Below are 13,217 nucleotides of genomic sequence, written 5' to 3' on the forward strand. Positions count from 1 at the left end.
CCAGTGTATCCTTGTAGAGTCTTTTTTATTTTTAATGGAAATACGAGGTTACCTTCAAAGGGATTTGTATAAAAGCCTTTTGTATTTTGAATTCATGCACCTGTATGTAAAATAGTAACTTCAGAGTAACTGAAGTAAGTAAGTAACTTCAGAAGCTTAAACAACAGTTTCCCGTGTAATACTGAGTAACATCTGTAAATAAGACTTCTGGATTTTAAGTTTGTATATTTGCTTAGCATATTTTGAGTATTTACTATGCTCTAACCATTTTGCCAGCTCTTTCTGGTTTTCTTTCTGCATCTGTGGTGGTGCTCTGGCCAGCTCTTCCTTTCTGTTTAGATCATTAGATGTGTGTGCCTTTGAGGATGCTCTTGTCCTGGCTCAGTATTCTCCCTGGGGGAGTGGGATCATCTGCGCTTGTTGACTTCATTTACTTCTGTGTACCAGTGAACGCCAAAACTTTTTTTTTTAAGATTTATTTATTTGGGAAAGCATGAATGGGAGGGACAGAGAGAAAGGAAGAGTGAGAATCCAGCAGACCCTGTGCTGAGCACAGAGCCAGAAATAGGGCTCAATCTCAGGCCCCCAAGATCATGATCTGAGCTGAACCAAGTGATGGACACTTAATCGACTGAGCCATCCGGGCGCCCCCGAACTCCAAAGCTTTAATAAGCTGACGGCCCTGGTTAAATGCAAATGTCTTGTAGGCACCAAAAGTCGAAGTCCTTTCTTGCCGCCGCCACCTTGTCAGGATGTCAGTGTTCCACAGTTGCAGAGTGCCAGCTGTAGCCGAGGGAGTGAGAATAACCAAAGGACTTTGTGCTTTTATTTTTCTTGCAAGGGGTAATTAAAACGAGATTATTTAACTGCGATAGGATTTATTTGAGACAAAAAAGTTGAAGAGATAGAGTAAAGGATGGGTGATTTCAGTTTCCTGAAATGACAGGAGGGAGTAGGATCCAGAACATAGAAGAGGAGGGATGGCTTTGAAAGCCTTTGTTGTTTATCTGGGCCACCGGTTTGCTTTTAGGGTGTCACGAACCTTTAGGAATTTATTTCTGTTTCTTAGACCATCTTCTTATTCATAGCCTTTGACAGGATTTACTTAAACCTCAGATCCATTAAGTCTTCGCCCCTAAATCAGATACAGATTGTTTTTAAAACTGTCCTGTTTAATAGGCTAGTCACTAGCCACATGTGGTGATTTAAATTGATTAATATTAAATAAAATAAAATACTCAGTTTCTCACCAGCCATATATCAAGTGCAGAGTAGCTTCATCTGTATGGTGACTACCGTACTGGATAGCACAGCTGTGAGACATTGTTCCAGAGGGTTCTGTGGGATAGCACTGCTTTAGAGTAAGCGCTTTGGGTTGTTGGTCATATTTATCAAATAAAGTCAGTTACTGATGTATACACAGAAGTAAAATGAAAGAATCCTTTCCTTCAAATAATAATTTCCATATTAAATTTTGTTACGGAGTTTTATACTTTCCTGTTTGCGGTTTTCACCTTTTTTTTTTTTTTTTTTTAATTTTTCTTTTAGCAGAAACAGTCCTGCTCCAGCTGTAACAGCAGCATCTGTGACCAACATACAGGCTACTGAAGTTTCTGTGCCACAAGTAAATTCCAGTGAAAGCTCAGGGGGTAAGGAGATGGGGTTGACAGACTTGAGAATCCTTACACCGTGTTTGGTGTTAGCCTTCATTTTGAAGGGTAGCTTTATTTGTTAAGTGGTTCGAATTCAATTTTTTAATGTTACTGTGTTATTATCGATGAAAAAATAAAACTCAGACTAAAGCTTTACTTGTAACTTGCTGTTGACAGGATTTACTGTAATTTTTCTGGTGTTCATGTACTTCCCTACTTAGGTACATCGAGTGAAAGCATTCCTCAAACTGCCACACAGCCAGCCATTTCGCCACCACCAAAGCCTACGGTCTCCAGAGTTGTTTCTTCAACACGTCTGGTAAACCCACCACCTAGACCTTCAGGAAATGCAGCAACAAAAATACCTAACCCTATAGTAGGAGTCAAGAGGACGTCCTCACCTCATAAAGAAGAGAGTCCTAAGAAAACCAAAACAGAAGAGGTATCTATATTTTAGTTAGCCATGGGAATATCAGTCTGCCTATTTTAAAGTCCAATAGAAGAAAATCTTTGCGAGCCAAAATTAAGAGCAGCAAGGAAGAAAGCATTTAGAAAATGTTTAGGTAGTGCCTTAGGGCCATAGTGTCTCTTCACCCTTCTACCGTCTCAGTGCCTATCTCGTCCATAAAGCTGGGCCTCATTTAAACTGAGCTTGTTTAGTCTATAGCACAGTTTAGCATGTCATCTCAGTTTCTCTTTCTCTCATAGCTGTATCTTTTATGTGTACTGATTCTTTGATAGCCCCTTTGGATATAGTTCCAGGATCCAAGTAGAGTTTTAGAGTTTCTTACACTGTACTTGGTGTTACAGGGTTACTGAGAGGTTTTTAGGGAATTCTTACTGAATAACTGGCCAAAGTTTAAAGTCAGATTAATTTTGAGACCTTGAATAACTGCTTCCTCCAACCCTCCAGGAAAATTTTCTCACAATACTTTTCACTTTTTATAGTGGCCAATTTGCCTTGCCAAAGTCTCAGATAGTTTTAGGGAAACCATTAAAAGTGTATGTTGATTTTGGTGTGTGTTTTGAAATATAAAACAGAAGTAAGTAGGCTTGTCACACAATTTCATTGCTCCCTGGACTCACTCTCCTGTTTTTTTCCAGTTAGTAGGACAGTCACTGTTGTCTCAGAGATGACAGTCGAAAAACTAATTTCATTGTGATTTTTGGTTGAAATTTTGTTCCTTAGGAATTTACTTATTTCATCAAAGCTTCTTTAGAATGGGGAAAAAAAAATCTGGATTTTTCTCATGAGAGTGTTTTGCTCTGTAATAGTGAAATGTTATTGTCACTAATTTGTAAGTGTTCTATTCCCCAGCTTATTCTGAAGCATATTGGTTTAGGTTTTTTTTGAATATGGTCCCTATTAACTGAATATGAATAACTTGATGAATTTTATCACTCTAATGGTCCTGAATTAAGAATGATTATATCATATCATGCTTTACAACTCCTATCCTGAAAACCCATCTGTAGTTAATTCTTAAGGCAATGATTTTCAGCCTTGCTTGTATATCAGAATTTTTCAGAGTGATTTTTCCCTTCTTTCTAATAGAGATTTTACAGCCTCCTCCAGATACGCTGAATCAGAGACTCCAGAAGTTAGGCCTGGGAATCTTTTATTCAGACCCCCAATGCTGCATGACTGTGTAGTGCAGCAACCTAAAAGTGTGCTGGTTTTGGTGAAACTGCACATTTTGTGTGTCTCTTGATACTTGTTTGGAATTTGGCAGAGCATTGCAGAATTCAGAATTCACATTTCTTTTGATCTTAGTAAAGTACAGGTAAGGATAACTGGAGATGCCTATTCATTCTGTTTACTTCTGTTAATGGTTTAATCCCTTAATGGCTCCTGAGAGCTCTGACCCATGGAGTACTGGCATAATGTTGGTAGTTTCATTTGCACTTACCTTAGTAGAAAACACTCCTGTTTCCTGTCTAGATACGAAGGCAGTAGGATTATAGGATTTTTTAACTTACTATGGACAATTTTAAGTCTATACACAAGTAGAGAGTCATTTCCGCTGCAGCTTTGGGAACAGTGGGCTCTGTCACCTTCATTCTTTGGGCCTTTTCCATCTCCCTCTGTCTGTATTACAGAAATTAAAAATCCAGACCTCATATATCATCAGTATTTTTTAAATCATGTATCTAAAAGATAAGATTTACAAAAAAGAAAGCATAAACAAACTAAACTTACCCTGCTTAGAAAAATCAAATATCTAGTCAGTGCTCAACTGACCCCCATTGCATCATCAGTGATTTTTTTTTTTAAGTCTTTGTTCCATTCTGTAACTATATAAGATCCCTGTATAGCTGTTGATTGATTTCTCTTAAGTATTCTTTAAAACCGACTTCCCTCCCTTTTTTCCTTGCAATTTTTTTTTTTTTTTTAATGTTTTCTCAGAGTCTGGGTTTTGTTTCTGGCAGCCTCATGGAGTTGACTAACAAAAACAGCTTTATGATATACAAGAGACGTGAGGGTCTGAGGTATCTCACAGGCTGATCTCCTCATTGCCCAGAAGGAGGAGCTTGAGTTTCGGTGGTTTTTCTGTTTATAAAGCTAATTAAAGTCAGTCAGGATTAGAACCCAGGCCTAAATCTCATGGTGCTAAAGGAGAAGATTATTATGAATATCATCACTTTGGAGTTCTCCTCAACTGGATCTCTTATTCTCTGTTAATGAGTACTTGGTATTAGAAATTTTAACCAGAAAGAAACACTGGTCTTAATTAATCATGCGCTAACATGTGTACAGACAGGTTCAGGGTGCTTAGGAGGTGTACTGCCCCTTGATTTGCATCATAGGCGAAGGCTTTACAGATATGTAAAATAAAAATAGACTAATGTTTGCCCTGGATTGTATGGTTAAATGATGCTGCCTATGTATTTTTAAACTTTTTCTTATGGAAAATTTCAAACATGTACAAAATTTTAATGAACAGTCCTGTTTGTATCACTTCGCTTCCACATTTACCGGCCCACGGCCAGCCTCCTCCATCTCCACATCGACTTCCTTTCCCTTGTTATGAAGCAAATCCCAGGCATAGCATTTCAGCCCTAAATATTCTGTGTGTATCTAAAGATAAAGACTTCTGAAAACACAACTACAGTCTATTATCACCATATGTGTGTGTGTGTACATATCTATGTATGTATATGCCAGTATATTTACAAGTATTAGCAATAATTCTATAATGCTGCGTTTCCAGTCAGGTTTAGTATTTGCCTAGTTATGACAAATTTCTGTTCTTGAAGTTTGTACTGTTTTCAGGGTACAAATATAAGGCCCTTATTAGAATTTCTTAACTGTTAAATCTCTTCTACTCATAGAAACATAGTTTCTATGTCTTGTTATAAAGCTGCATTTAAAATTATAATTATGCCTAGTAAATACAGCAGAGAAATTAGGGTTAAAATAGTTATTCTTAAAGGGATGTTAATTGCAAATATGGGAAAGTGCAGCCATCTTTGGCCTCCCTTTTCCTTCCTTTATCAAATGAGTTGTTTTTTAATATAACTATAATAAATTAAAAAATTAAGACTGGGAAGAGAGCATTTCTCAAACCACCTGTTCTTCAGGATGTTACTAAGTTTTACTAAGCAAGGGGGATTCTGTGATTAATTAAGTTGGGGAAAGTTAAAGAGGTACTCTTTATAGAACTTCTTAGAACCTTTTATAAAAAGTGCTGATATGTATGTGAATTTCCCAGAATGGCGGTGATAGGATTCCAAGTTTCTAAATTGTTAGATCAAAGAACTCTTTTTTTTCCCTCTTTCTTACAAAAAATATTTTATGAACTTAGTGGTTTAGGAAAGTATTCAGGTGGTATTGATTAATAGTAACAGCTTTCTTCATATTCTTTGTTTGGAAGATATTGAAGCCAAATTAAATATGTTACATTAAAATTTTTTTTTCAAGTGAATGAGTAATCTACTTTAGGGCCATAGTTGATTTTACAGGTTAAATTATTTTATAATTTAAAATTTTTTTTATCAATTAAAGCATTGATTGGCAGATAATCTAAATTTTTCATTTTAGAGAATAAAGCTTTTCTTTTCAAAAACAGGATGAAACAAGCGAAGATGCTAACTGTCTTGCTTTGAGTGGACATGATAAAACAGAAACAAAGGTATACTAATTTAGCCTTGGAATACATACACAAGAGTACGGAAGATGTGATAGAAATGTCTCTAGAATATTGTATTGTCTTTTTGTTCTCTAGGTTGTAGGTTGCTTTTAGTATTCTTTTTAGAGAAGTGTTTGTCCCTTTTGAACGTTAATTTATAATGCTGAAATTGAATTTCTCAAATGTTTGAGGTCCTAATAAATGCAGGGTAATCTGGGTGGGTACTGAATGGCATAAAATGACAAGTGAGCCATGTTCCATGCCTTTAAAGGAACTTGTAATTAAGTAGAGAAGATAAGAGGTAGAAGCAACTAATTATATTATCAGAGAAGATCAGAGTAATTGAGGCTGCTGTGGTGGTGTGAAGGACAGGAGCAGTGGGATGTTATTTCTGACTGAAGAAGTATTAAGAGGCTTTGTAGGAAGACCTTGTAGTATTTGACGTAGTCCTTGAAGGATATGTAGGATTTGGGGCAGTCCAAGATGAGAAGGTCATCTCACTCTTGGTGCGAACGTAGGCTATGTTTTGAGAACCAGTTTTTGGCAGAAGGCTCTGGCAAGAGCCTTTTGGAGTGCATGGGGCCTGAGATGAGGTAGATGAGATGAGAGAGTGGTTTAGCCGAACCACATTAGACTCTGGACATCATTTTTTCAGAAATTGGAATGTACTGTAGGCTTTTAACTTTTTCTTCATATTGTAGAAAATTTGGAAATCCTCTTCCTCCCAAATTATTCCCATAATCGACATTTTAGGAAGTATTCTTTTGGTGTCTTGATAGATTTTATTTGGGCACACGTACTAATGCCTTTTGCTTTCAAATCTTTTTATTCACTCTGTAAACCAGGAAAAATTGTTCCTGTGATGATATAATTTACAAAATATTAATAGCTATCTTAAGGCCATAACCATATTGTATTCAAACAGTTCCAATTGTTGTAGTTATTTCTGTTAAAAAAAAGAGAGTTCTTCCTTACTGTAGTATTGACTGTGGGTAAATACCTGCCGTCCATTTATATTTATTAGACTAAATTTTTTTTTTTAAAGATTTTATTTATTTATTTGACAGAGAGATCACAAGTAGGCAGAGAGGCAGGCAGAGAGAGAGGAAAGCTGGCTCCCAACTGAGCAGAGCCTGATGCAGGGCTTGATCCCAGGACACTGAGATCATGACCTGAGCCGAAGGCAGAGGCTTAACCCACTGAGCCACTAAATTAATGAAAGAGGAGTTACTGAGGCAAATAATATGCTTACTTGTAAAACTCAGTAGATCACTCCAGTTTGTGCTTCAGAAAGCCTGTACTTCCATTTCTGTTACCTGCATCCTGTTTACCCTCTTTTGTTTCATAAGAGAAAATTGACATTTCATTGTTTTATTACTATCTATGTTGTTTTACAGAAATTCAGATTTTTACATGTTTATTTTCATCTGTTTCTGGGTATATGTAGTATTTTGTTTTGTGCACAGCTTTAAAAGCGTTGAGAGCAGTGGCATGACGTGGTTCTCCCTGTATTTTCAGATAGCACAGAGTAGATCAGGGCATTGATTATTGAGGAGGTGGGGGGAAAACAAACAAACAAACAAAAAGGAATATTTTAGGGACTTTTTTCTACTTTTAATCAAAGGTGTGGGAGCAGTTTTTATCCTTTTGAAAAGGTAGTTTTATTTAATAATATTAACCAGGTTTTGTTTTTTTCACATAAGCTAGGGCTTAGATTTCTAGTGTATTAATTATTGTCTGGGCAACATTTCATAATGTGCCTGTGTGTGTTTTTAATTATTATCTGCTCCAAATGTCTAAGTTGGAGGTAGTTGGAAAGTCAGGAGATATTCTGACTGTGCCCATGGAGTTAAAGTAGGCAAATAGAAATATAAGTGATGTGATGGGCGAGGCAGCCCACGCCAGGCTCACTACATGATCTTGTGATGTGGTCTCACCTCTCTCTTGATCCTCCTGTTTTCCAAGTTGTCTTCTTTATTAGCCACCAAACCCAGTCATGTTCTTTTATTCTTTTTTTAAGTCTCTTTCCTCCCCCGTCCTCTTTGTCTCACAGGAACAACTTGATACAGAGACAAGTACAACTCAATCAGAAACTATTCACACAGCGGCTTCTCTGTTGGCCTCTCAGGTACTAAGTGCAAAAAGCAAGAAGAGTTTTATAAATGTTAAGATTAGTGTGGTATAATGAATTAAAATGAGCTTATACAGAAGACTGTTAAAATTTTCACTGTAACAGTAATTAACTCACTAGCATATCAGTGTGTATCGTAGTTTCAAGGTAGGGCATCAGATTCGATAGAACCGTTGTTTTGCACTGTCAAGATGCTAACCCATCCCCTTATATGTTATTTGATAACTGTAAATTATTTAAATCCTCACTAGTCACAATATGCAGTAGTCATATAAAGGTTTTCTCTACAGATTAAAGAGTGAATTTTGAGTCATGACAGAATTAAAAAAACATTTCTTTGTAGATCTTTTTGTGAGGTTAAAATGATATTTTCTTTATAAAATGTGTTTCTGTCTTACATTTTACTCCTGATTTTCAATTATTAATGTAACCCATAATTATTTCAAATTATTTATTTGTCCTAGAAATTCTGTGATAGTCCCTTCTTACATACACTAGGCACCTAGAATCAATTTCTTTTTGAATACTGATTGGTGAACCTTCATTTTGTTTGTGAAACAATGGTTTTCTTTTTGAACCCTTTCAGTTTGAGTATATTTGGAATCTAGGGTATACTCTGACACAAAGTAAATACTTCTTTAAGTAGACATGGAGCTGGTGATGCTCTGCAGCCCCACTGAGATCATTGCTGCTCACGGTGAGGCTGCGGAACTGCCGCAGAGATATTTGCTGCTTTGTGGCTCAGAGTTATTTTAATGTGGTAATTTTAAGATGTGTTTTTGCTAACTATTAACCCTCATAGCCTCTAAAGGGAGAAATACATTTTGACTTTCTAGAATGTCTTTTATTTCCATAATTTTTATCTAATAAAAATTTGGGATAGAGGAAGTAACTAAAACAACACGAGGAAATGTGCTTGGCATTGATACCCGGACAAAGTAGTCTCTGTCAGTCTTAAGCTCCTGTGATGTGACTGCATGTCTTTTAGCCTGCCACATTACAATGGGGAACTGTTTTCAAAGTTTGTCTTATTAAATTCATCCCTATGGTGATGAGTACTCGTGGGTAATTTACCATTTTGTATTTTTATGGGGAGGTAGAAACTTAATTTCTAATGGAAAGATTTGTAGAGACATTAAGAGAAAAATGACCCAGTTAATAAAAAAAAATGATGATGTAGATTACAAAAAAAAAAAAAACCCTATATTTGGTGATATAAGGGGTATATTTCTTTCCGGGAGATAATTATACTATTGTGGCTGTGTGTAATAAAGAATCCTTACTGTTTTAAGAATGCTTGAAATACTTAAAACACATCTCTGGGATTTGCTTCAGAGTAAGCTTGGGAGTGAAGGCGGGGGGGGACAGTGGATGGTTCTGGTTGGGCTGCTGGCTAAGCTTGGTAATGGCTACATGGGATTCATCATAGAATGCTCTACTTGTGTGGATGCTTGGAATTTCCCATAATAAAACATTTAAAAATTTATCTCTCTGTTTTTGAATGGTAAAGAAGGCTTGTGATTTAATTGTTTTTTTTAACATGAAGTTTTCCTAAAATTTAGAATAACTAAATTATTGCTGAGTTGTATAGATTTAATTTAATAATGTGTAGGGTCAGAAAATAATGTCTTGGTAACTGCTTCTCCAGTGTGTGAGGTGAACTTTAAGTGTTCTCCCACACGGGGGTGCTCCAGCACCAGTTAACTTCACAACTGTTAGTGTTACTACAAGTAAACACAGTTTAACATGACTTTAATAATTATATGATAGGTCATTCTTAGAGGAGTGTGGCTGTAAAAGCTGTATTTTAAAATTAATTAAGAGTTTTCTGTGTATTGCTAAAATATTCATATTTTATTATCTTAAAATTACAAGTATAGAACAAATAATTTTATAGTAATAGCATATTTATTTGCACTTTATTCTTGTTTCTCTTTAAAATTTTTAGTACTTCTATGGTAAGGTTTCCATCCATTTCTTAGAGAGTCAAGCAGTGGAACGTAAATCTCCTTTTTAAGTTAACAGTGCTTTGAACAATATTGTGTTCTTTGCTTTCGTTCTCAGAAAACATCCAGTACAGACCTTTCTGATATCCCTGCTCTCCCTGCAAATCCTATTCCTGTTATCAAGAATTCAATAAAACTGAGATTGAATCGGTAAAAACAACCTCAGGGGTCCATAAACAATATCTGCCAACTCAACCTGTTGTCTTCAAATGCTAAAAAAGGAGAATGGAGGGTACAAGACTAGACATGACTGAAAATGGATTTAGGTTTTTTTTGTGACCTCCCTTACTGGGCTAATCAGCACTTGATCGGAAGTCCAGGTTAGTATGTGAAGCCAGGAGTACTATTATTATTGTGTTAGCAACAGTTGCATTAACTATTTCAAAAAATTACTGCCTTTAACAAAAAAACAAAAACAAACAAACAAAAAAAACCAACCTCAAGCTATATTTGTATCCATAATTTGACGTCTGGATTGGGTTTATGTTTGATGCATTGTTTGGAAAATTTGCAATACAAACTGGCATAAGAATTCCTTGTTCAATGATGCACTTTTATGTATTTCTTTATTAGAAAGTAGAACTAATTTTAGATTTTCAGCTTGATGGATTTTTATTTTTTCCTGAAAAATTTCCTTTACCATTAGTCTTCAAATTGGACAGCATTGTGCAGCGGCGCACTGTTCTGCTTCAGAGAAAGGACGGGAGGACATCTAGTTCAGTCCCTGTGCGGTAGCTGCGGCCCTTAACAATGAAATGTCAACTCGAAGGGTGTATATTTGACATTGAAATAATAATTAGGAAATAGTTGGTTTTGATGGGGTCATGATTAAGAAGTGATATATTAGTTTTATTTATAGAATTGTTTAGAGTGCATACAAATCAGCGATCAGCCAGCAGATATTTTTCTTTGAGCTTATTAAGCTCCATATTCTTTTGCCTTCAATCTGTTGTCTTTGAAACAAAGCTTTGTGCTCCTTCCCCCTTTTCTTTTTCCCTATTTGCTTATATGCAGAAGATAGAACTTAATTTCATAAGAAACAAAATGCCAGTATTTTCTTAAGCCATGATGTGAAACCAATGATCCTGTGGCCATGTGGCACAGAACACTAAATTTCGGTCTTGTGGCTGAAACTTTAGGGTGACTAAAAGAAATGCGAGTGGAACGTGATGCCCTATCTGGGACGGCCATTTGATCTCTGGACAGGCGGAATTTTGTACACTCCACAGAACTCCTCTCTGTAGTAAAGTTGATTTTCAATTTTAAACACGTGGGCAAAAGGCATTTTCTCCAAGAATTTTAAAGTAATTTTTATTTTTAAATGGTTGACCAAAATTTGTCAGTAAATTTTACATGTAGAAACATTTTAAAAATCATTTCTAGCAAGCACTTGGCATCTAGTCAGCTCTCGACTCCTTTTTCATTTTGTTTTATCCGATCAATAGATTAGGAACTCCTTTCTGCAAAGAAAAGAAGTCCTCATAATTAAGCAGCAGAGCATCCATCGTCATGAAGTATGAGGGGTGCCGGATGTTGAGAAACTTAGTTATTCTTTCCTAATCTGGACAAAGCAGACCTAACGCTTTCTGATGAGCATGTTTATGACTCTTCATCGTGCTCCGTCCTATCACATGTGCATTTTTCATGTTAAACTGCAGTTACTTAAACTCTTCCCCATCCTCCTAAATTAATTTTCCAAAATTGGAGTGTAGTTTTCCCCTTAGGCTATGCATTAATTGAGGCTTTCTTTTCAACGTACCTTATGATGTCGAGTAGGCAGTGTTTCCGCTTCCCACACCTTCGCTCCGCACACTCACCTTGCCCTTTCTCCCACCACCTAAGAAAAAAGATGGTCATGCTAACAGGTGAAGTGTACAAGGTGTGTGTGTGTGTTGTGTAGCTTCAGAGTTAGATTGAAATTGCCAGGCACAGATTTAGTCTTGTCATTTTGTTTACACATTGGGGGAAAAAATTCAGTTTATTAAACGTTTCATGTAACTGCACCCAAGTTTTGCCAAGCTGGAAACTTGGACCTTTTCTGTGTAGTGACTTTTTAATTCTAGTTTTCATAACCTGGAGATCAGACTGTTGCTTTCGCATGATGTATGTAGTGTCTCATGACTGGAGTTTGCTTTGTTTTATAGTATCTGTACTCCTTGTATTTTTCAAGAGCTATTTTGTAAACAGATGATGTATTTCTCCATTGAAAACACAATAAAAAAAAAAAAACAGCACAATCCCACAGTCGGCTGGTTTCTTTTGACTGACTTTATTTCTCTTGTTTTTCAGTGATAAATTGGTTCTGCTTTAAAAAGTTTATAGTGTGGCCGTAAGTGAAGATTTGCAAAAGAATGTACTTTGTTTACATTTAGAGACGATGTGCTTCTGGTTCTTTATGCTGTGGCAGCCTAGTATTAACCGATACCTTCCGTGATCACTGTTCTTCATAGAAATGATCATTGGGGAGGAAAACATGAATGTAGTCACTAATGATTCCCTCTCCACCGTCCCATTGCCCACAGAACTTATTTTGTGTATGTAGACTCTATGCCTTTTCTGTATATTTGTTTCGTGCATGTAGACCGTGTACTGCTGGTTCATTTCCTTTTCAGAACTGTTGGTTTTCAATGCAGTTGGTGATTATTTCTATGTCAGCAGGTGGCACTGTTGTTTTTCAGTGAATTTAGGATTATAGACCACAAACCGGCTAGGATCTTCTGTTTCTCATTTTACTAAACCCAAATCAGATACTGCTTTTTTTAAACCCCCAAATGCTCAATATTGGATATGAAATTCATGGATTAGGAGAGAACTGCTTTGAACGTTTGTAATGGCCAGCTCCTGACTCTGGTGATCTTAAGTGCTTCCAGTGGAGGGATGGACCTTCTGATGTCAAAGCCATTATTCTAATGAACATGCAGTTGTGTTTATTTTTTTTCTGAAATTCCAAATTCTGATACCTTTATTATACATAAAACAAGATATGACTGCAACATGGGATGACTTGTCATTAAGCTTTTGGGACTGTTTAGTAAAAGGGAAGATACTGTACAAATTACCCTTGACTCCATTGTTCACATCTACAGAGTTGAACTTGGGGGACTTACTCTACCTCGGTAGACACCTAAACATGGGACTGAATTGCCCACTTTCTGACTTTGATCCCCCACATGGTCTTTTCGATTTTTCGTGCAGCTTGCTGAGTTTGTAAAACAATTGAAAGTTGTGTGTTTTGTGGCTCTGGGTATAGTCTGCAATAAAATTTGTATTTTTCTAATTAACACCTGTTTTTTTCTCC

At 36.4% G+C, this 13,217-nt stretch overlaps 1 protein-coding gene across 6 annotated transcripts in view; it reads left to right on the forward strand.

Moving 5' to 3' along the window:
- The window catches only part of PAPOLA (poly(A) polymerase alpha), a 58,175-nt gene extending 46,019 nt beyond the window's left edge, over positions 1–12,156 (forward strand). Inside the window, exons 18-22 of one of the 6 annotated variants that reach the window (XM_004754724.2) lie at positions 1,549–1,649; positions 1,874–2,094; positions 5,723–5,785; positions 7,836–7,910; positions 9,978–12,156. In XM_004754724.2, the coding sequence (XP_004754781.1) occupies positions 1,549–1,649; positions 1,874–2,094; positions 5,723–5,785; positions 7,836–7,910; positions 9,978–10,073 (556 nt within the window). In that variant the 3' untranslated portion in view covers positions 10,074–12,156. The remainder of the gene's footprint in view (positions 1–1,548; positions 1,650–1,873; positions 2,095–5,722; positions 5,786–7,835; positions 7,911–9,977) is intronic. The other 5 variants (XM_013057412.2, XM_013057413.2, XM_045073444.1 and 2 more) reach the window with 5 other exon arrangements.
- Positions 12,157–13,217: the final 1,061 nt, after the last annotated feature.

This window comes from Mustela putorius, unplaced genomic scaffold (assembly GCF_011764305.1).
Source record: "Mustela putorius furo isolate JIRA1106 unplaced genomic scaffold, ASM1176430v1.1 tig00000129_pilon_pilon_pilon, whole genome shotgun sequence".
NCBI classification, from domain to species: Eukaryota; Metazoa; Chordata; class Mammalia; order Carnivora; family Mustelidae; genus Mustela; species Mustela putorius.